The sequence below is a fragment of the Bombus bifarius genome, unplaced genomic scaffold, assembly GCF_011952205.1.
Source record: "Bombus bifarius isolate JDL3187 unplaced genomic scaffold, Bbif_JDL3187 scf7180000007996, whole genome shotgun sequence".
Lineage (NCBI taxonomy): Eukaryota > Metazoa > Arthropoda > Insecta > Hymenoptera > Apidae > Bombus > Bombus bifarius.
The window spans coordinates 833,747-856,409 of record NW_022884376.1 but is presented as its reverse complement, the minus strand read 5'-3'; the positions used below and the strand labels follow the sequence as shown (position 1 = coordinate 856,409).

Sequence of the window (22,663 nt, the reverse complement as noted above, 5' to 3'; positions counted from 1 at the left end):
TTTTCTCCATCGATCGGGCACGTTCTTTCTTTGGTAGATATGGAACGTAGAATTCAGGCACGTGTACGAAGAAAGCGACGAGCGCTTCACGAGTGTTGCTAAGATTCGGCACACGGCTACTTAGCGGCGACAGGTCATCTCGCAATCTCAACGAAATTCTCCACGTCGATGTCATTACGCTTTTATTGATAACGATCGAACGCGAATCAAACGTTTTCCAATTAACTCTGTTTATCTACTAAGTCTTAGCGTTCGATAGCTATTTTCGAGAGCCATTATCACCGACCGGCAGTATCGCGGCAATTTATAGACAACCGAGTTACAAGCAACCGAGTATCCGTGCAATTACCGGCGAACATCCGTAATTATTTTAATGATCGCCACGAATCGATAGCATCGAAAGTCTGGCCGACGAGTTTCGATCTACGAAACTAATTTAATTAGTGCTTTAAGCGCGATGCACACGGTTGCAGATAGCGGAAGGGTGATGGTTACCGGCGAGCGAGGTGTCGAGGATACAGGAGGTCAGGCTTTCACGATAAAGCCATTAACGGTACAATTAGCCGTACGCTGAAATTTTTAATAGAGAAGCGAGCCCCGTGAAAAGATTTCTACCTAATTTCGCGAGAAAGGGTGAAAGAACGAAGAAAACGGGAAATCCTCGGGTCGAACGCGGTAGAGACAGAGGAGCCCGTGGAATTGCACAGAAGAAAGGAAAAAAAACGAGCCGAAGCCGACTACGCGGAGAGTTACTCGCCTCTCATTTTGCTCGAGTGCACTCGCGAACGGGGAAACATTTCAATTAATTACTGCGTAATTAAAATATGAAAAAGTAGTCATTACCCCGCGTTTCCACGTCGGTTACTTGGACAACTTTCCTGCTTGTCGCTCCCCTTTCCCTGGTCCTTTCCGGTCTTTCCTTTCGTTCTCCTCGGCATCCATTCGGCAAGAATCGCTTCATCTTCCTTCCGACACGTTTGTTTCTCTCGTCTTTCGTCGCTCTCCTCCTCGTCCCACCCTTTCCGCGATCCTGACTTTCGGATATTTCATTCTCCCGTTTCATTTTCCCGACACAGATAATCCGTGGGCGAGCGCGCTCGCGCGAGTGTCGCGTCCTCGTCATCACGGGCATTAATTATGCACGTGTCAGGTAACCTCCGAGTGGTTACCGGGTAAGCAGCTTGCCAGACGCGCGTCGTGTGCATCGTGTACATGCAGAAGTAAACACTTTTCCGAGACGTACTCACGCTTGACCCGTCACCGACGAACTCTTCGTCGACGATCCCGAGGCGATCTAACCGCGTCGCGTCATCTTGCCTATAGAGGTTTTCATAGAAAAACGCCAAGTTTTTCCGAGAAAAATGTAACCGGTCGAAGTACTCTTTGGCCGGCCGATAAGAAAAATTGCAACGAATGGTCAGCGGCTCGTTCGGCAGCGGCACGGTGGACTAAGCAAACCATGGACCGAAGGGGATCGGAATATCTCGATCTTATTCAACCTGTCTCTTGACTTGTATCCCGCGAAGGTAAACAGAATCGCGTGAGCGGTTAATTGTAAAAAGTGAAAGATCGCATCGACTACGCATCGAAACGTGGAAAATCGGTGTTTATTCGCGTATGCGTGTATACGAGCCGAGACACGGAAGAGCGCGTTTGCATGGTATTCTGTTGCAACATAATAGCATCGAGCAAAAGGGGTCGAGCTGTTGCGGATGTGAAAATAAGCCTTAATCCGTTGTGTTAGCCCTGCCGTGAGTAGATCGCTCGTTCCGGAGAAACAGGAGTGGCTCGGTCGACGAGCCCCCGCCTGCTACACGGTGCTAACTTTTCAATCTCGGTCGAATAATCCGTCGGAAAGCCCCGCGGTTACCTCGGCAACGATCTGGCCTCTCATTGGCCCGTCGGTATTCTACCGACTCTCTCTCCCCTCTTCTCTTCACCCTTCTCTCTATCTTCTTCCAGGCTACCCTGCTGTTATCCATCTTTCGTTCCATCACCCTCTTCTAGCGATGGGACTAATTCCATTAGCGTTCGCAACCTCGTTGTCACCACCGATAGTGTCACCACCTTCGGTGTAGCGCACCGTTCTTTTTCGCGTAACCTCGTCCAACGAGAATTAGGATAAAAAGTTGCTCTCACGTTATAAAATTATACCACCTGGATCGTCTGAATCTCCAGGAAATACGATCGTCGAGGAAATCGCAAACGCTTTAAATTTCTCCGAAATCGAACGCGATTCTACGCCAAGGTACTGCAAACACCACCAACGTGCAAATACTATTCGCAAAGTCCATGTTACTCGCGAGAATGTCGCATCCATCGCTATCCCTTTCTCCCTTCATCTATTTCGCTTCAACTTGCTTCGCCTATCTCTTTTCAGCATCTGGTATTTTACCTATCTTCTGCTGCCTGGGCGCTTCGTCTCTGTTCGCCGTGTTAGCATCCATTCGTCTCCGTTGGAGCTTCCTCTCTCGGCTTCTCACGGCGTTTCGCTGACTCTCTCCGCAAACTGCAAAGCCACCCCCTCCGTTGGTACATACCTAACCTTTAGTCACTGGTTCTCCTTGCTCCTACCGACCGGCACTCCCCGGCGCACTTAGCCCCGTGGTTAACTTCAATGAGCGGATAACAAGCCACCCCTCGACTTTGCCCTGTAATATTCGCTCGTATAAATGGACCCGCGGCTTTGTCAAATCAACTGTCGTTTGTAAACAAGCAACCCTCTCACGGCATCGATGCTTGCCGCGCGAATCTACACCGTCTTCGTGGTATCTTCGCGACGCCCTCCCGACGCACTCCCGACGCGATTTTAGTGCCCATTGCCTAGCGCCGTTTCTCCTTTGAGACCGTTTCCTAAAGATCCGAGATTCGACCTAGGAGAATCGCCTAGCCGCTATGGTAGTTCTCTCCTGCCGTTCTTTTCTCCTTTTCGATTTCACTCGTTTCGAGATCGCCGCCGAAACTAGGCGCTATGAATCGAACGAACGATGGGAATTATCGGAGAAGAGCGTTCTCCCTGATACGTTTGAACGCGATCCGAGCACGAAGGAAGCTACGATTATCGAACGATTCCAGCTATTTCCCTATCTTTTGATACGCGAAATTAACGAACGATTCGAGGACCCGCACGAAAATTCACGGATTATTAATTTAAAGAGAAGAATTTTCTTCGTTTAATATGACGTGACGACGAATTATTCGTATTCGTTGCCGGTCTCGCGAGAGCATTCTCGTTTAATTCCTTAACGAGAACGCGGACGGTTTCGCTGGAATCTCGTTACAACGAGAGAAACGGGGGATGTTCTGCCGGCAACGAGGGACGTTCTGCGTCGTCTCGCCGAGTCCCGAGCATTACCGTAACGTAAACGAGCCAATCAGCTGTCTTTGTGCCGGCAATCATCCTTTGATTACACGGCACTTAGCTCGAAAACAGGGTCGCGATTCTATCGGACGATCATTTTCGTCTTTGACAAAATAGCAGGGGCTTTGGATAAATCGCGTAAAAGCAACTATCCTTGAAATAACTCGTGCACGAGCTTAACTTGGCAACTAGAAACGAAGTAAGCTCGTTAAAAAGCGTTACGAAGGTTAACTCGTCTTATTCTTTACACGTCCTTGAATCTATGCAAACGCGAAGGAACAGCGAGCGTTAGGAAAAAGTTCTCGCTGAAATAATAATCGTTGCCGTAGGCTGGAAAAAAAAGAGGATTTTTGTGCTCGGTGGAATCGCGGCGTTCGCCATGGAAACACACGCGTCGAAACTCGAAAGTGGCCATGGGGTAAGAGTGCCTTGTACGAGGCACTGAAGAGTCCGCAGTTATAGGAGGCGAACAAACAGGGCCGCCTTTCAATCGTAATTGGAACCGCGGGAGCCTGACCAACGTCCGTGTTCAAGCACTCTTTTTCCCATAACCATCATTCTTCGAGAGTGTCTCCTGCTCTGCGCGAAAGAAGAAACACAATAGGCTGTATACCCAGCTACGGAATTCTGCCGAATTTTCCCCCGTATACTTCGACAAACTTTCCAATTGTTTCTACTTAGCGAATCGACATACGACGTTTCTTCGTCAACTTCTCAAATTACCGACCTCCAAACTACTTCACAAAGGATACAAATTCGACGAGACTAATTAAGCAAACTACAATATGTAGGAGTACTCGTTTGAAGCAACGATTATACCTTGCTGAGAAAATATGTGGTATTTTGTGTTCGCGTTCGCGTTTAATGTAACAGAAAGGCGGGTAAATCGCCGAGCTTCTGATTCTTCTTTTTGTCTCTGAAATAACGCGCCTCGGTGTCTTGGAAACGTTGCGGAGCGTTGTTAGTGAAAGACGTATAGAAACGATGAGAAGCGGCTGAAAAGGAGGGTACAAATAAATGCTGATACATTCGAGGAGAAACGAGAACGTATACACCGAGCCCTTTTACCGTCTTTAATCCATGGTCTCGTAGAAATGGACCAAGCAAATACACCCTACCGTCTTTCATCTTCCCTTTTATTCGCGTACATTTTTTCTCGAGAGGAAAACACCACGAGAATCAGTCTTTATACCATTGGTCGAGCAGCTTAAGAATCGACCGTTCTTGCGATTTAAAAAAGATGCTCGAGCAGGAAAAAAGAAAGATATAGACGGTAAAACACGCCGGAAGCAAGGCAGATCCGATACGTGGAAACATCGAAGCATCGAAGCATCGAAACATCGAAACATCGAAACATCGAAACATCGAAGCATCGAGTAGAATTGTTAGTCGCTATAAACAGAGTCGTTCGTTTCGATCACACCCTTTTCTTTCTGAATGGAAAACGAGCTGGCTTCCCTCTCGTTTTTCGCGAATACGGCACTGGACGATGCTGCTCCGCGCGCAGAATATTCAGATCGACAGTTATATTCACACGCGTGGTCGCACCTCAATGGATTTTGCTTTTCCCGCGATTGTTAACGATTTCGAAGCCCTCGCGGCATCGTGGTTTTGATCCGCCAACCCCTTCTACCCCTCCCATCCTGGACTCGCGACTCGCTCTTCGGCTCTCACTGTTCTAAATCGCTTCACCGTGATCCCCTTCACTGTTTTTTTTATCCGTATTTACCAATTCGTCTCGACTCGATCGCGACTATCTATTATTGATAATCATTCGGACTCGGTAACTTTCGCCGGATAAAACTTCGCTTCGTCTCGCTCGCGCCAACTTGATTCACACTCGCGCACCTTCCACGGCAACGAAACCTTTTCTCGAATAATTACGACGCTTTGTTCTGCCCGGCGCATCCGATATTGTGTGAAAAGTAATCGACGCGCGAATTTTAGTAGATAAGTAGGCTCTCGTAGGAAGATACAAGAAACTTTTTATTAAATACTATCGGGAAATAAAAAAAGATGAAAGAAATTACATGTTATCGTATTGTAACGGTAAAACTTTATTCCTACGATAGATTCTGATATCGCGGAAACATGATCGAAGCAACACGTTGGTATCAAAAATTATCGAATCGTAAGTGCGCCACTAGGTAACGCGGACCCTTAAGTCCCAATAAATGTTTCTCGTAAGTAGTCGTTTCATTGGCTTCGATATTATGTACGAATTCGTTAAGAGAACAAACAAAGATAATTAAATACAATTCAATAATTGATTTAAAAAAAGGTATACATCGTAAAGGTATACTCGTCAATGTGCAGATAAATGCGAGTAAAATAAGTAAAACGTAATGTAATTTTCTTCCGTCGAGGAGAATGGAATATTTAAGAAATCTTCTTAATTCATAATTTTACTTCTTTCTTGCATTTAGATCCCTCGCATATTTTCTCACATTCTGCGTTCCGTTATTTACTCGTAGTTACCGTATATGACGGCTCGTTCATAAAAGTCGTAGCACAGCAGTGCCAGTCTGGTATAAGTTGCTCTTTTATTATCGTCGCTATTAAATTTCTGTATTGCATATGGATGCATACGTACATAAACATTTATCTAAAAACTGTTATTTTCCTGTTTGTAATACAATACCGCTCGATGGTATTTTATGTAACAAGTACCTTTAGTTTCATTAATGATCTAATTTTCTCAATCCATCTCTATCTTTTTTGCTTTTATTGTCACAGTACAAATCCTCGCGAGCCACCGCTGCTAATGTACATATCACGAGTTTAAATACGTGTATCAAACCCACACGATATTAACGATTATTATCGTACGCTCGTCGGATTTACACTTCAATACCAAGATACACGTAAGTCGCCATACACGCTAGGTTATATTTAGTCTTAAATCACACATAGATCGCCACAAGTATTTGATTCAGCATCGTAGCAATAATAACGTAGGACTTTTCCTTTTTCTAACTCGTACCATACCGAAGACTAACTATGTAATTCCCGTGCTGTATCGCACAATACAGTACTTCAGTGCTGGAGCATTTTGTCTAGCGTACAAGGTTTTTGTTTGTTAACTTTTGTTCGTTATTTTTATTGTAACTCCTTGCAAATAGCATTATGTCCTTTTTTTCTTGGCAGGATAAACGTTCGTTTTCGAAAGAAGAAGATATACCGCAATTAGAACGATTCGGTACGTGTATTAAAATTGGCACGGTATATGCGACGGTACATTCGATCGGGAGGATCGATGATGACGCGCAAAATCTTTTACAATTTCTATCTAACAATTTCTAACTTTTATACAAATAGGCGATGATACACTTTTTACCAATAAATCTGTATATTTTTTATACCGCTGTATACGCATTACGGTACGTATTACGAGATTAAACGAATCAAAGCGTATTATTTGCATAGCTATTACGTACGTCGTTCATTAGGTAATCTCGATACGCAGCGGGAAGTGTAATTGAACGCGTTTCTATCTCTGATCTGTGAGCGTTCCCCCACAAGATCGGAAAGACAAATTCACCCCGAATCGAATCCTATTTGTCCAACGCGGCCAGAGGTGGCTGCATCCAGATGAAATTTCGCGTCCCAAAGGGGAACAAATATTGCAAATTACCGATAACAATCAGCCGACAAGGGGCGGTGATTTCGAGGTAATTCGAATCAAACCCTCCGCTCTAATTTCCATTGATTTATTTCCGTTGTCTAAATCGCGACAGATGCGATCAACCGTGCTACTCTCTTGGCGCAAGAAATTACTCGGTTAAAATTTATACAGTGCCCTCGTTAATCACACACACACACGAACATACGCGTACATATAATCGACGACACAGTTTCAGATTCGATAATTAACACCTCTGAAGCGAGATATCGGGGGAAACAGGGACGATTGTTATTCCAATTCGATCGAAGGAAGCTCGGTGTCGCGTTAAAAATCGTCCGGCGAAGAGCCGCTAGTCACCAAAATTATCACGAGCATCTTTGTTTTCGCAGCTCAACGCCACTCGATTTATCCCGCCTTCATGCATTTATTCCGGCGTTTCCGCGATTCCGAGGTCCTTTTTCAGCGAGCAGCACGAAGAAGACGGCCAGCCGCTTTGCTGCCCCTTGAATTAATTCCCTGCATACGTTAATCTTAATGAATTCACAAACGCGCCCCATCGTGTCCGACTCTAGGGGCACATCGGCGAGGGTTCCGCTTACAGGTGCCAGCACGCAAACTCGAGGCCACGAGGCGAGCCATTAAAATACCAGCCTGTATACACGCCGACTCTCCTTCTTTCTGCACGTCGCATTTATGCGACGCCACGCGACGTCGCGTTGCCGAAAATTGCACGACCGCCTCCCCCCCGTTCTTCTTACGTTTCGTCACCGGTCGATAGACTAAATATTTATTTATATACTCGTTATAACGAGACCCTTTCGGACGATATTCGAAAGAAAGATGACTTTAAACGAGATATCGCGATAGTTGTTGCGATTGAAAAGCACTGTGACTTATTAAAATTTATTTTTAACGGAATTACAAAGACGCGAAAGTGCATAGGAAAAGAGAGATCGAGGAGAGACGATGGAGGAGAGATTCGGGGAATTCGTTAATTAAGCAATGCGAAAGGAATAGAAGGTTGGCGTGCTATTTGCGGATGTAAAAGGGCTGGCCGTGTACATAGGTGCGGCACACCGCGTGTTTTTATTCTAGATCGACGAGAATTCAGCGTGGATGATTTTGCAGGACGCGAAATATTTAGGTATAGAAAGCAGTAGATGCGGGACCATAGAGTCGCAGGAATACCACAGGAAGATAAGTAGCGACGCGGTGAATAGACTAACGGGGCGCTGCAAAAGCCGAGAACGAAGAAAAGGGAGTGAAAGGGGATAGGCGGTGTCGAGGATTGGTGGTTTTATGCATCATGCATATTTACGCTCACATACTAGCTGTAGAAGATGACGAAGCGGGCCGGCGAGGGTTCGGCAAATTGCGAGCACCGTATTTATGCAAATGCCTGCGCATTCGCGTTGCACCTTGCGCCACCTTCTTTACCGATCTTTCGCCCAGCAAATTGACTTCGTTAGAATCTGCACCGAATCTTGCTCGAATTCTATACGTTATCGGAGGAAAAAAAGGAGCCACAAAGGGAGAAGGAAGAGGGAGGGATAAAGTCAACGAAGAAACGGAGAAACCACAAAACTCGGATAGATAGAAATATCGCGTAGAAAAATGGAAAATCGCGTTGCCAGATTTGTTTGGGATTTTCGTTTTTTGCGGGCGATGTTGACTCGCGGCGCGGAAAAGCCAGAGCCGGAAAAGGGAAAAGGGAGCGCAGAGAGAAGGCGAGAAAACGCGACCGTTAAGCCGCCCCCGGGGAGAACAATCACGATATCGCGGCGAGCGACGCGTTCTCTATACCAGGAGAAACGTTTCACATCCAATTTGTTCCTCTCGTTTCGCGGTAATCGCTCGCCAATGACTTTCTGCCCCTCGTTCCCTCCTTTTCGGAGTTCGATGCTCGTCAGGCCGTACGCTTTTCACGAAGCGTGCACCGAGATCCTGCCACCCACGAAGCCGTTCGGTTCTCGTTGCACCTCGTCCGTGTGTTTCGTAAGGGTTGTCGCTGGAGCCAACCCCCTTTGCGCAAGCCGCTTTTCATCGACCAATCGACGTCGAGCCGTCGCGACTTCCACCCCTCGACGTCGAGTTAGCTCGACCAATCGGCTAGTCGCCGCGGACACGGTACGGGGGTGGCGTGGCGCTACCACCTCCAAAATGGCTGCGAAATCGCGCGAGCATTAGACAGTCCGTTCAAAATAAACGGGCGGATTAATTGGAGCGGGGTGGCGCGGGGCTCGTTCGACGCAACCCCAGGCCTAACCCGCGTGGTAACTCTTCCTCCACCCCCACCTTGATATTCAGCAACGTGCGCCTGTCAAGGAGTATGACGACGATACCAGGCTCGGACAGGCACATCCGGTCATCCCCCGTGATCCTCGACGACGCAGAACGACGCCGAGCGTCCACACGTTAGCATGAAACTCGACTCGTCCGTAACTGAGGTGTTCTCGCGCCGACAAACGTTTCCGGCTCAGCTGGTTCGCGCGATCCTCGTCCTCTAAGCGGAATCGTCGTTTCCCACGGTCGTTTCGTTCGTTTTTCTCGTCAAGGTGTAACGATGCAGGAGCACAAGTCGTTTCTTATAAGGGATCTTCTGGGAGATGTTCTGTCCGAGCGGGTGCACGGTGAGTTTAATCGTACAAATCGCCCCTTCTTCGATCTATAGTGTCGTTCTTTAAATATCATCTGTGTACGCGGAATCTTTGCGCCACGTATAAGTAATCTTATCGTCTTTTTTCTTGCGCGATTTTTCTTCCGGAAAATCGAGATTTCTCGAAGAAAAAAATTAAGCAAAAAAGTTTGCAGCGCGCTAACGAATCCCTGACTCGGTTCGAGGCTGAGTAATTAAAAAGTCAAGATTTTTATTGTACGCGATAGCGGTCGCGTGGCTTGTCGCCAGGATTCTCGTTACACGGTATCCCGCAGAGCGGCCCTATTAATTTTAGCCAAGCGCCCCGACAGGGTAGCGCCCCATTATCCACGATCCTACAGATGGTCCGAGCTGCGGAAGGATTCGTTAGTTCTCGTTAGTGCGAATTTTCGCCGTTCGTCGTCGACGATTATCGCGTCCTGCTGCGTCTCGACGCCTTTATTGGCCAATCACGATCGGACACCGACCGTTCTTGTAATTGAGATCGTTTACCGTTAACCAAAAGCAATCGCGATCGTCCGATCAGCCGAGGATTTGTCGGCATTGTTCGCGTAATAGGCTTTGAATCTATTTCTCGGCTAATGGGAACGCAGCAGAACGCAGATCGATTGGAACGCAGATTGGATCGGATTTCGTGGAATTTAGTTCGCGTAACAACTGGCGCGTGTGATTTGACTCGTGCACGCGCGTACAACTAAACGTTACGTTGTTTCAGAAGATTCGGAGGACGATTCTGCCGTACATTCCGATTCCGAGGACACGATCGACCCAGGAAGTAGCCCTTGCACCCGACTGGAGAGTCCTCCGCCGGCTCTGTCGCCATCGCCGGCACCAGCGACTTCCGGCAAGTCCTGCGGCACGACGAGCGGTCCTCCAAGCGGCAGAAAGCCCAGAAGAAGGCGAACGGCATTCACCCACGCTCAACTCGCTTATCTGGAACGAAAGTTTCGCTGTCAAAAGTATCTGAGCGTGGCGGATCGCAGCGACGTCGCCGACGCGTTGTCGCTGTCCGAGACGCAAGTGAAAACCTGGTACCAGAACAGAAGGTCGTTTTATTTTTACTTTTACGGCTATCTCGTTCGACAATTCGTTGAAACGCAACCTTTTGCCACAGAACGAAATGGAAGCGACAGAACCAACTGCGACTGGAACAACTTCGACATCAAGCTACGGTGGAAAAGGAGCTGCTCGTGCGAGGAGTAGGACTCCATCATGGCAGCATAGACGCTTATTGTCCGCCTTACAACGCTCAGACCCAAACGCAGAGTCATCCGCCTCCACCGCCACCGCCGCCGGCGCCGTCCACCGCTTCCACGGCCGCGTTTCTCTCCACGGCCGCAGCCCTCTTCCGAAACGTCACTTACGTTCACGGATGTCCCCTTTAACCCGGCCGAACGCCGCGGTTTCAGGATCGTTTCTGCCTTCTGGCCGCCGGCGTCGGCAGCCCTTCTCTCTTCGAAACGTCCGCTTCGGACGATTCCGAACCACCGGTGGAACCACCATCGCCGATGGATCCGATCGGACCTCGATGTGCCCGAACTCCCGATCGTGAATCGCAATGGTTCGCGGCAGTCGCTGTTCTTTTCCGTCGAATTCTTCGGCCTGCGTTTCGCTACATCGGACGTGTACGCGAAAAAAGTCTCGCGACCGCTAGTTCGATCGTATCCTGGTACAAAACATCGCGCGCTGCTACCTCCGATACAGTGAAGTGCGCGTGAACCACGAAACGCGGATGTAAACGCGGTTTCAGGAGTTCTTCGCGACTCCCTTCCTGGGATGGAACTCTTCGAAGATTCCGTGCTCCGCTTTCGAGTTGTTTCCGAGAGCTAATTCCTGCATGCGAAACAGTGTACATATGTAATTACGAAGTTGGTCGGTAGTCGTAGTCGCTTTGTTTTCGTTCGCGACGTCGAAAGGGGAAGGGATGAACGAAACGATATCGGAAATCCAGGTGTTTCGAGGATCTGTTTCCATCGTTCCACGAACTTTCGCCTGTTCCAGTTTAAACAAGAACAAACCCGTAATATCCAGGTTCGGAAACATGTTCCTTTTACTCGGAACGAACGAAGAAATCTAGTTGAGTCGATAGCGAGTCGAATTCCGTAGATGTGTCATAGGATCTTAGGTAACTGTAACCGGGAAACGGGCGAAAACGACGTTTACTAGGACGCGTGCGATGCTCCGCGGTACAACCGTTTTCCCCTGTTTCCCGCAATCACTGGCCAATTTTCACTTAGAGATCTAGTTCGCTAACGTTCACCGCTGATAATCCATCACTTTCTCCAGTTAGTCGACGATTTTTCGTCAACCGATGAATTCTTGTAGATAAATAAATTATTATCGAACAAAAACACCGCCTTGTAATTGTTCCTTTCACGCGCCACGCAGTTGCTTTCGTTTTCAACGATATCGAACAAGATTTTCTCGATTCTCGTCCGTTTTATTTGTTCTTTTCACGCTGTGGTAAACATCGAGTTTACCACGACGAATCGAGAGTAGATCAACGGGGAACGACGGTTGTTTTTCCGTCCGTCACAGACGATATCGCGAAAGAACGTGTGCACACACGGAAACGAAAATCGGGCTTTTTTATTTGGACAAACGGCAACAGTAACGAGCCCCGTATCGGGAAGACCAATTCGCGCGTGACAATGGGCACGTGGCCAGAAACAGCGATTCGCAAACCCCGGCAGAAAGTAATTGGCTGAAACCGATACAAGTCGAGTGGTGCTGGCACTCGTGGCTGGAATTGGCTGGCGGATTTAATTGAACGGAATCGACGAGAAAGAGCGAGAACGAGTATATACCTGTGCGAGAAAGCGTGCGAAAGAAGGAGAAGGACGAAGGAAAAGAGAAAGATCGCGGAGAGAACGGTCGCGATCGTCAGGATGATTTTTTCGCCAGCCGATCGCGGACTCTATCGTTAATTGGAGAAAAAGTGAGAAGAACGAGAGAGAGGGAGGAATCGAGAAGAGGAGAACGAAAAGTGCACGATCTCTTTACACGGATGATTAGACTGCATTAAGCGAATTTCGAACGATCTCGCGCAACGACGTCGTTAATCACTCTCCTTTGGTAGCGTTGGCGAACGTTATCGAAAGACACTCCACGGGAGATCGAATTTCTCTGAAACGATTCTCTTTGATTTTCTTCGAAATCGAACGGCGAAATCCTAAGAAGTCGCGGTGTATCGCGACGAGATGAATGGAAGCATAATTGGGGGAAAAGGCGCGTGGAAAGTTCAAAGGACTCGTGAAGCGCGCAAGGACGTTTCGTTTGATAAGAAGAAATTGTTGCGCGACGACGACGACGAGTCGTGCAACCGCGAATCGTCAACTTTCTCTCGTCGAGTTGCGCCGCGAAAACGACGAAGAAAAAGGGAAGAGGGAAGCCGGAATGGGAGACGCGCTTCTTTCGGGTTCATTCAGAACGAAATAAACCAGCAGACCTTCCGCGTCTGGACGTCGAATAATAAAAAAGAAAAAACAGAGACACATCTAGCCGAGCGTGAAATCACGCGAGTGAAGGAAGAATTCTTGCCACGTTCGTCCCCCTTTTTTACCTCTTTCTGCTTCTCTCCGTTCGCCGCGAGCTTGCCGTGCCGCGGATGAAGCCGGGAATCTCTCACGCGTAATTACTTCGCTATAATGAATCGGATATTATTCGTAATAATTTCCTGCCACGCGTATTGTCCCCGACGACGTCCCACGAACGCTTCTAATTTCGTCTCTTAACGCGTTCTTAAGTGGACCCGCGTGTCGCCATCACCGCGATACATCTCTTTCAAGAGAAATACCTGCTTCTTCGAAAGCACTTTCGCCTACGAACAGATTTCTGAAACGAGTCTAATGAGATTTCTCAGATAATTGGACGATCGGAAAAATTATAAAATAATTGGTTCGACAAACGAACATAGAATTATCGCGTTATACACATATAGACGAAGATTCGAGTACGTTCGAGTGCGTTTGAATCGTGTAAACGGCCGTAATTTACTCGTGGATCACTGGCTCGATTCGAATCGTCTATTCTCTATTGAAACGGCCGCGATAGAGGATCCTCGGTGAATCCAGTGCAAAGGAGTCGCGTACGCAGGGACTCGAACGAGATATCCTGGGATAAGAGAGAAGTGGCGTCGCGTGCACTCGGCCACGTGCGTATTGTCGTTGAGCGAATCGTGGACGCGCGTGCATACGTGCGTAAGTCGTGTTGGCACTTGGACACGCGCTTCTTATCCCTCTTCGGTTTACGATGCGCGTCTCCCTCCTGCCCGACCGAGAACGGCGTCGTTAAATACTTCAACGGGAGGCCTCCCTGCGTGTCTTCGAAATCGTTCCTGCTCTTACATACACCTTTGAAACCCGCACCCTCTCGCCTATAACCACGTGCCTTTTAACGCGATTCTTCCGATCGGTGATTAACGGTATCTCCGATATCGTTCTACCGACGACGAGCAGAAAAGCACATTCCTTTCTTACGAGAGAAGGCCGAATCGTTCTAGGATACACGGTTATTTCCAAGACTGTGAAAATCGGCGAGATGGGAAAAGACGTAGTCGAGAAAGCAGAACCTCGTTTAAAATGGAAGCAAAGGGTAGGCGCGGATGCCGATGATAAACAAGGACGAGTAAGGGGGCGAGGCGAACGCCGAAAGGAGGAGCGAAATTCTTTAGAGGGAAAAAAAACGGCGGAGTAATTGCTGGAGAAACCGAGGAAGAGAGGGAAATGGAGGAGAGTAGCGAAAAGGGATCGTGGCTCCGTTGGTGGAAGGCAAAAAGCAGAAGTAAAAGGAGTCGACTGTGACGAGGCTAGCGGAGGAGAATGGGGGGAAAGATGGAATCGCAAGAAGCAAGGATGAGCGGAAAAAGAGAGGAGGACAGAAAACGAGAAAGATAAAGGCGAGAGCGATGGAGGGTGCAAGGTGCAGGGTGCAGAGTGTACGCGGGCAGGGCCGAGTGTAACGAAGCTCCGACTTTTTAATTGGAATATATTCAGAAAGCGGAACGCCTTTTCATCGCGGGACTCGATGCACTGAATACGGCCTGAATCAACGCGGAATCAACCGCGCTTGCAACGAGCCTGCTGTGCACCTGCAAATCGGGCCGCGTCTCTGCATTTATACGTAACGGATGCATAGCAGCCGCATAAAATAACCCGCGAAAATGCGGATCCGGCTCTCTTCTCCCGACCAACCTTCTCCACCTCTTCTCCTGTTTTTTTACCACGGCTCGCCGATATCCGCCAACGTATAATCACCCTGAAAATACGATAAGCGCGACACGATCGCATCCTGGTCTACTCGTTCTATCCGAATTGCTTTTCATTCCCCAATGTCGAAAATTGCTTCTTTTTCCAATATCGTTTCTCGAGAAACTTCTAGGCTCGAAGATTTTGCAAACAGAGAGCTAGACGTTTCTTAAGCAGAGGCCATCGATCTAACTTTTCCAGATTCGAGTAGATTTTCAAAGCAACACGCTATCGTCATTTAACGCGTCGATATTCGTTCGCGTTGCATGGCAGGAACAAGCTAGTCGAACACGATGCAACCGTGCGTCGCTTTCGGTGGATTTATTCCAGCGGAGGGGTCGCAACACCTATTCACCGTGTAAAGATAGAGGCTATGGCAGCTTCAATTTAATGGGCTGTTTGCTTGCAAATTGTGGTATTGCTAAAGGGCAACAAACAATTCACAACTCGTTTTAACTACCGCATTTCAATTCCAAGAAGCCTCAAGTCCCTCTGGCAAGTGTTACATTTACATAATTGTCTCTTGCTCCGTTTCCCGTTCGTAAAACCGCGCGTCTTTACCCTCCACGACGCTTATTTCTCTCGTCAACTCCTTATACATATTTGCTATACACCTTTTTGACAATTTAGTACCTATAAGAGTGTCACTCTCTTAATATTTCTAGCAATTGTTTCCGTCGATCTAAGAGCAACGAAAGTTCTAATCTTCATTATTTGAAAATAGTATATTTTTATTCGTTGTTAATTTCGATTATATCGATATATAAAATAACATAGCATTCACTTTTCTTTCATATTTCAAAAAAATAAATGCCCCGGGTGAGGATCGAACTCACGACCTTAAGATTATGAGACTTACGCGCTGCCTACTGCGCTACCGAGGCTTCGGAAGGGTGGTTTTACTTAAATATTTTTCAGTTATCTTTTTAATCGCGTTAAAATTATGTTAAATACACTAATATTATAAATTTATCTTCTTAACGTTTTGTACTCATCGGTATTACATATGTAAAAGGAACGTAAAATTATACATGTAAATCTCCAATATATGTGACATGTACGTATTTCAAATATCAGAATATCACGATTCATGGCAATTTGATCAAGATGTCGCCACATAATGGATATTAGGATTTAGGGTCTTTAAACTAGAGCTTTTTAATATTGGTAGTGGTACAATCGTTAAATTCTAGAGTACGGAAGGACCCTGAATGTAAACTGTCAAAACAGTTTTTGTGAGATCTCTTTTTCAAGAACTTCTAAATCAACGCAGGGGTAAGACAATATAGGGTAATATGACAGATACTGAAAGTTTACGAGAAGCAATTGCACAATACGAACAACAGGTATGAATTGCTATTTCATCGACGTTGTACAAGGAAACCGTATAACCTTTCGAATAACTCGTATACCTACTTCATTTTTTAATTAATGGAGTACGCTTAATTTTTCTGTTCTAAATATCGTTTTGCCATACCAGCTAGCTCAAGTTCAAGCGACTTTGTCCGTGACTACGCAAGAAGCGGATAGGGAGAATTTATTAAGTTTACAATCGGACATACAAGAGCTTATTGCTTTAACAAAAAAAAGTCTACAAGGTGTTGAAACTTCTAGCGAAGATTTAGACGACGACGACGATGATGACGATATTGACGATATCGACGATATGGACGATCCGATGGAAAAAGAATATGCCTTATTCAAGGTGATTTTTCTTTCAACGAGCAAATTATTAAAGAAAAGAAAAAGATGGAAACATAAAAGATCCAGCAAAGTAATATTTCGTTCTATATAAATTCATTAGGCAGAACTGGAGAAAACTTCCAACGAATCTCGGAGTAAAGAGCCGGATAAACAAGATGACGGAGCTTCAAATAACATAGAAGTCAGTACGCAAGTATTCTGTATGGCATAGAAATGACACAATTATACGGTGGAAGTTCATCTTGTAGGATGAGTTGAGGCAGCTTGAAGGCATGAAATGTCGAGCTCCCCATGGTAGCAGTTGGGGTGGCATTGGTTATCATAATGCTATGATATGTTCTGTTTATCAGAACGACAGCACAGAAATAAAAAATATGCAAGATATAAAGGTGAGAAAAGAATTAGATCGAAAATTACGATTACATCTAAGTTAATCGCTAATTCCAATGTATCCTTCTAACAAAGTCAGCAGGGAACAGATAACTTCCTTTATCCACATCCATATTATGTAATTCTAAGGATTTATGTATATGCTATTATCTAGGTCAGGGTATTTTTTCTAAATCCAACGCATAAAGAAATGCTTCCGTGTCCTTATTATTTGGATGGGAAATGTAAATTTTCTGACGAAGATTGTAGATTTTCGCATGGAGAATTGGTGCCATTATCTAGTATACAAGAATATAGGTAAATGAATCTGTCGATGTTCGATAGCAACGTACAAAAATCAACAGCATGATATTTATTTGCAGAGAACCAGATTTTCAAAGTATAAAGATGGGTAGTAGAGTATTGGCAAAGCAAAAGAATCAATTATGGCACAGGTGCGTCGTATTAAAAATGCCAGAAAAAGAAGGAGATGTTTTCAGAATTAAATTTGAAGCAAACGGCAATATCGTAGAAGTTTTCTTACAAGATCTTTTACCGCTTGGTACGTATCTTGCAAAGTAATTGTATATTCGAGTTTTATTCTTTCACATTTATTTCACTTTATTGTTACAGACGATGCCGATTTGGAAATGTCAGATACGTCTGAAGACAGCGACGGTGAAAGTGACTCAACGGAGTATCCTAGAGAAGAAACAGTTCATAAATCTCTTCTCACGGTCGAAAGCAACACGCCGTTAGGAAATTGGGAAAAACATACGCGCGGGATAGGTAGCAAATTAATGGCTCAAATGGGATATGTAGTGGGCACTGGTCTTGGAAAGTATTCAGATGGCAGAATAGAACCAGTTGAAGCAACGGTACTACCAGCTGGTAAATCTTTAGGTATGTATATTTTGTATCATTGTTTCTATATATAAATGCTTTGTATATGAAAAAATGTGGTTTTAGATCATTGTATGGAATTGCGAGAAAATGCCGGAGGGGATGAAAATTTATTCTCCGTAGAACGTAGAATGCGAAAGCAACAACAGAAGTTGGAACAGCAAAGACAAAAACAGTATCAGAGGGAAAAAGAACGAGAAGAAAACAATGTGTTTAATTTTATAAATGCAACCTTGGGTGATAAACGTACGTCTAAGAAAATTTTATTATCACTAGATATTATCTCTACCATTTATTATTTATCATTTGGTGTATGTTATCTGTAAATAATTTTTTGCAGCTAAATCGGACGCAAGAAATATTTCAAAAGGTAAAAGTAGCCTTAAAACAGAATCAAATCGACAGCTAAACGTAGCAAGTTTCCAAATTGGAGAAAATATTTTAAGACTGGAAAGAGAATCGGCAAAATTGAAAGAATCATTGTCGAGGCATACAAAAGGAAGTGTTCATTATAATAATATTGTAATGAAGTATAATGAGAAACAGAAAGAACTTGTTGGTTTAAGAGCATCTGAAAAAAGTATTGCTGCCGAACAAGATCAACGAAAAAACAGAGCTAAATTATCAATATTTTGATGTACATACATTTACAATTTTAACTTTCTACAAAAAGTTAGCTTATGTATTGTATCTATTAATTATTATGTGTAAAAAAAATATAAATAAATAAACCTTATAATATAACATTAATTAATAATTTTTGCCTATCGTATACGATTAATTTTATATCTCTGTAGTAATAGCTATATGATTCATTTAATTTCTATATAAGTTTCTATATAAGTTTAGTACAACAGTTTGTACTTTACTTTGCTTGTCTGTCAATAGATTGCCTTGTTTATTGACGCGGGAACTCCAACATGGCCACATTCAGTGACAAGTACGACATTTTTTAATTATTAAGATAGTTACCGTGTTCTAATAATACTCATGTTGATTAAAAATTTTCAGTTTTTATAAATATGGACTAAAATTGATATTATTCACAGGCTCGAAAATTGTGAGGTATGTGGGGGAAATAAAGCAAAATACACGTGTCCAAAATGTGAGGTTAGAACTTGTTGTCTTCAGTGTGTAAATATTCATAAAAAAGAACTGGAATGTGACGGTATTCGAGACAAAACAAAATTTATACCGTTAAGATCATTCACAGATTTGGATGTTTTAAGTGGTAAGCTCTGCGAATCGCATATTCATCGTAGTTCTTTGAAAATAATTATTTTACAGATTATAGGCTTCTCGAAGAAGTTGGTAGAACAGTTGAACAATTGAAAAGAGATCCATTAAAAAAATGTACACGACAACTTAATCTACCAATGGTTTGTTAAATTATTTATCTTATTTCTTCCACGACATGACATACGATGCTTATATTATAACTATTATCTTTATAGCATCTGAATAAACTAAAAACAGCTACATTTAAGAGGAATGTTAATTTGCAATTCATGCCACAACATTTTAGTAGACACAAAAATAATACGACATATTTAAATTGGAAAACTAGTGAATTATTTTGGAGAATAGAATGGATTTTTCCTCAAGCAGAGTGCACAAAATGGGTCACAGAAAGGTAGAATTCCTCTTCTTACATTGATACAATATGTACATTATAGTTAATTTCACTGATAATAATAGCATCGTAATAATTATAGGGCTCTAGAATCCACAAGATTATCACTGCTTATAGAAGAGATCTTAGATCCCACTAAATCTGTAGAAAATAAAAATGATATAGAGGAATTAAATTTAAGAATACGTTTAAATGAGAGACTACAATTTTATCAGGCTGCAGGTTTATCTGGAATAAAAATTCTTTTAAAGGCAGAAAAAGTTGTGAAATCAGACTTAAAGTAAGTACACTTAATTCTGTATCCTGAAATTCAAGTAAAATGTAAGTAACTAAATTGTGTTTTATTACTACAAAATATCTAGGTTTTATGAATTGGATGTTAGGCTTTCTTTAAAGGAAAATTTAGAAAATAAAACCATAATTGAATTTCCAACATTATATATAATTCTAAATGATCATTCACATATGTATGAAATTATAGATACTGGTATGTATTTTATGCATAATTCTTATTGTTTTTAAGCTTACAATCAATTTCAGGATATATTAAATAATATTTCAGATGACGAAGATGCAAATGCTTCAAAATATAAATATAATCACAATGCATCAAGGAAGAGGAAAAGAGCATACAATCAGACAAATATGAAGGAAAAAACAAATTCGACTGTAAATTATTTTTTTAATTCTGAATTCTCAGGATCTGATGAGGAAAGATCAAATAATGATCGAGGAAGCAAGTGTTTATCAAATTCCAATATACCCGATTATGATGAATTAATTAGAATGTAACAATAATAGAACACAAGGTATTTTGTACATGTAAAAAATTTTTCAAGTAAGTTACGGTGATTTTCCTCGCGTGAATTTAGGTGGATGTACAAATTCAATTTCTTTTATTGTAAGTACGATATTTCAATAGACTGATTCAACTGAATCACATATAAATAGAACAATATTAATGAAAGTTAAAAATTCTATTGTTACACCTTCATTGATTCCCCGTCCAGAGAAGTAAATACATAAACATTTATGTTCCAGAGAATAATACAATCACAAGAATAAATAAAACTAATTTGTTTTTACTGTAAATTATGTAAAATAATATGTCTAAATAATAAAATACAGCTTTAAATATGAATGTAATATTAATTTCCTTGCCTTATAAATAAAGTAATAAGAATAAAATAATTTTTAATATAACAATAATCATGACTATACATATTGTCTTACTTGTTAGAGGATATCTTTTACTAAGCCGAAGTAAAGATGGTCATACATTGTCTTAATTATGTAGAAAATCATTATATTTACTGTATGACAATATATGGAACAATGTCTTGAATGGTATGGGTATCATTATATTCCGTGCGACTAGCTTTTGCCTGAATACAACATATGTACATTGTTTCCAATTTCAGATGAATTTAAAATTTAGATACATTATGTGAAAAAGTAAGTTCACAAAAAAAAAATACTTGCTAATTTTGGAAAAGCAACATGATGAGAAACATTAATTGTCTTTACATAATTGTAACCAACTTTTCAAATAGATTGAGAAACTAAAGAATAAAAAAGTATAGCAGGAAGACCAAAAACGCAACAAGTCCAGCCACAGCTTTCACATACATGGACTTGCTATTTAAATGAGTTGCATCCTTTTTATATTTTTGTGACAGCATAGTCAAATTTTGTGTTTTAGTGTCTAACTCTGCAAGATAAATGATAATTGAGTAAAAAGTATTCAAATAAGAAATTTTGTTTAAATATTTATTATTATACTGTTACCTGAAAGAACTGTACCCCTTTGCAAGACATCATCTATATTTTGAACCATGATTCTTTGCACATCCTGTAGTTGACTATTGAGTGCATTCATATTTCTTCTTGATCTACCATCCAAAAAAACTTTCTTTGCTTTTTGGATGTATGTATCTAAGAAATTAAACATTGTATTGAAAACAAACATTGTATGAAAGTACTACACAAATTAGATTACGTAAAAGAAAAGAAAAGGAAAAATACATACTGAATTCAATAAAACTGTAGGGCCTAGTAACTGTATTGACATGTTTACCATATGATGAATGAAATTCTTGCGCTATATCTTCAAGATAATTATATACGGCCCGTTTACTGTAGTTTTTTTCACACAATACCAAATAACATACTTCATTTTCAATTAAATAACTGCAAATGGAAATAACTGATAATTTATCATTACATAATTTATCAATTACAACATGAAAAAACTTACTGGAATAAATATGGACCTGTTTCTATGGTACATCTAGCTGGAGACTGTGGTTCTAATCTTCTAAATAACATTTTTGCCTGGTTCTGATATTCTAAAATTCTTCTCTCGCTCTACAAACCATTAATTAATTATTAATTATTTTAATCAATAAACAAAAATCTTACATTTTAATAAGTAAAATTAATATATTTTTACATATTATTGTAAATAATTATGTATGAATTAATTAAAAGTCATATAGTTATATAGAAAAAAGTCATGTAAAAAGATAGAACTCATATAATAATAATTTTCAAAATTCAATCATAAATTGACGTTTCATCGTAACAGCTTTCTAACCTGTTCATCTTCTTGCATCGTGGCTGCCAGTGGCAAACCATCTGCTATCCTCGCAATCATTGTTAATAACACCATTTTGATAAAAATCAATTACTCTTGTCACCGAAAATATAGAAAAAAATAATGAAATCTTTGCAAAATAATCGTCTCTTCACCACCTGCGATCCATTTACGCAAAACTGGCCACGGTGTGACCGATTCATCAAATGTCCACTCCTGGCATACCACGTCACGTCAGCAGTCACTGTGGAACACTCCGAGGCTTCCATTGAACACATTGCAACTGTGGTTTCCCTCTTTATTAATCGCTTTCACATTCCACGACTAATATAATTACCAAACTTGAAATGCTAGAATTTTATATATTAAAAATAAAATGTTATAATACAGTAAATAAAATAGACACAAATAGACATATCTACTTGTGAAATATCTAGTTTAGATTTAGATGAGAATATCTCATCGCGCACATCATATTTTGAAACTTTGTTATAAATCTATAAGAGTTATTATTTTGAGGTCTTATTGTCAAATTATTATGTAAAAATCTGTCCAGTTTCAGTATTTTCC

General features: G+C 42.4%; 4 protein-coding genes and 1 non-coding gene across 6 annotated transcripts; 3 read left to right on the top strand and 2 right to left on the bottom strand.

Moving 5' to 3' along the window:
• The first annotated feature begins 9,211 nt into the window (after positions 1-9,211).
• LOC117206027 (homeobox protein MSX-2) lies at positions 9,212-11,993 on the top strand. 2 transcript variants are annotated; one of them, XM_033444986.1, is made up of 3 exons: positions 9,212-9,616; positions 10,361-10,688; positions 10,757-11,262. In XM_033444986.1, the coding sequence occupies exons 1-3, from the start codon at positions 9,550-9,552 to the stop codon at positions 11,025-11,027; spliced, it is 666 nt and encodes a 221-aa protein (XP_033300877.1). In that variant the 5' UTR covers positions 9,212-9,549; the 3' UTR covers positions 11,028-11,262. The 2 variants fall into 2 exon arrangements, with proteins under 2 accessions (XP_033300877.1, XP_033300876.1); XM_033444985.1 differs by having other exon boundaries at positions 9,218-9,616; positions 10,358-10,688; positions 10,757-11,993.
• Positions 11,994-15,699: 3,706 nt separating this feature from the next.
• Trnam-cau lies at positions 15,700-15,772 on the bottom strand. Its single transcript has one exon. It is a non-coding gene; the product is annotated as a tRNA-Met (tRNA).
• Positions 15,773-16,021: 249 nt separating this feature from the next.
• On the top strand, positions 16,022-18,608 carry LOC117205999 (zinc finger CCCH-type with G patch domain-containing protein). Its single transcript, XM_033444908.1, has 9 exons — positions 16,022-16,234; positions 16,369-16,593; positions 16,693-16,773; positions 16,841-16,981; positions 17,137-17,279; positions 17,345-17,523; positions 17,595-17,864; positions 17,931-18,110; positions 18,205-18,608. The coding sequence occupies exons 1-9, from the start codon at positions 16,184-16,186 to the stop codon at positions 18,498-18,500; spliced, it is 1,566 nt and encodes a 521-aa protein (XP_033300799.1). The 5' UTR covers positions 16,022-16,183; the 3' UTR covers positions 18,501-18,608.
• Positions 18,609-18,717: 109 nt separating this feature from the next.
• On the top strand, positions 18,718-20,453 carry LOC117206121 (box C/D snoRNA protein 1). Its single transcript, XM_033445157.1, has 7 exons — positions 18,718-18,804; positions 18,914-19,095; positions 19,152-19,243; positions 19,319-19,497; positions 19,580-19,777; positions 19,860-19,984; positions 20,060-20,453. The coding sequence occupies exons 1-7, from the start codon at positions 18,785-18,787 to the stop codon at positions 20,287-20,289; spliced, it is 1,026 nt and encodes a 341-aa protein (XP_033301048.1). The 5' UTR covers positions 18,718-18,784; the 3' UTR covers positions 20,290-20,453.
• Positions 20,454-20,730: 277 nt separating this feature from the next.
• LOC117206123 (vesicle-trafficking protein SEC22b-B) lies at positions 20,731-22,339 on the bottom strand. Its single transcript, XM_033445159.1, has 5 exons — positions 22,094-22,339; positions 21,755-21,864; positions 21,527-21,687; positions 21,286-21,432; positions 20,731-21,208 (listed from the first exon to the last, which is right to left on the bottom strand). Exons 1-5 carry the CDS (start codon positions 22,166-22,168, stop codon positions 21,060-21,062), a joined length of 642 nt encoding a protein of 213 aa, XP_033301050.1. The 5' UTR covers positions 22,169-22,339; the 3' UTR covers positions 20,731-21,059.
• Between the last annotated feature and the right edge of the window lie 324 nt (positions 22,340-22,663).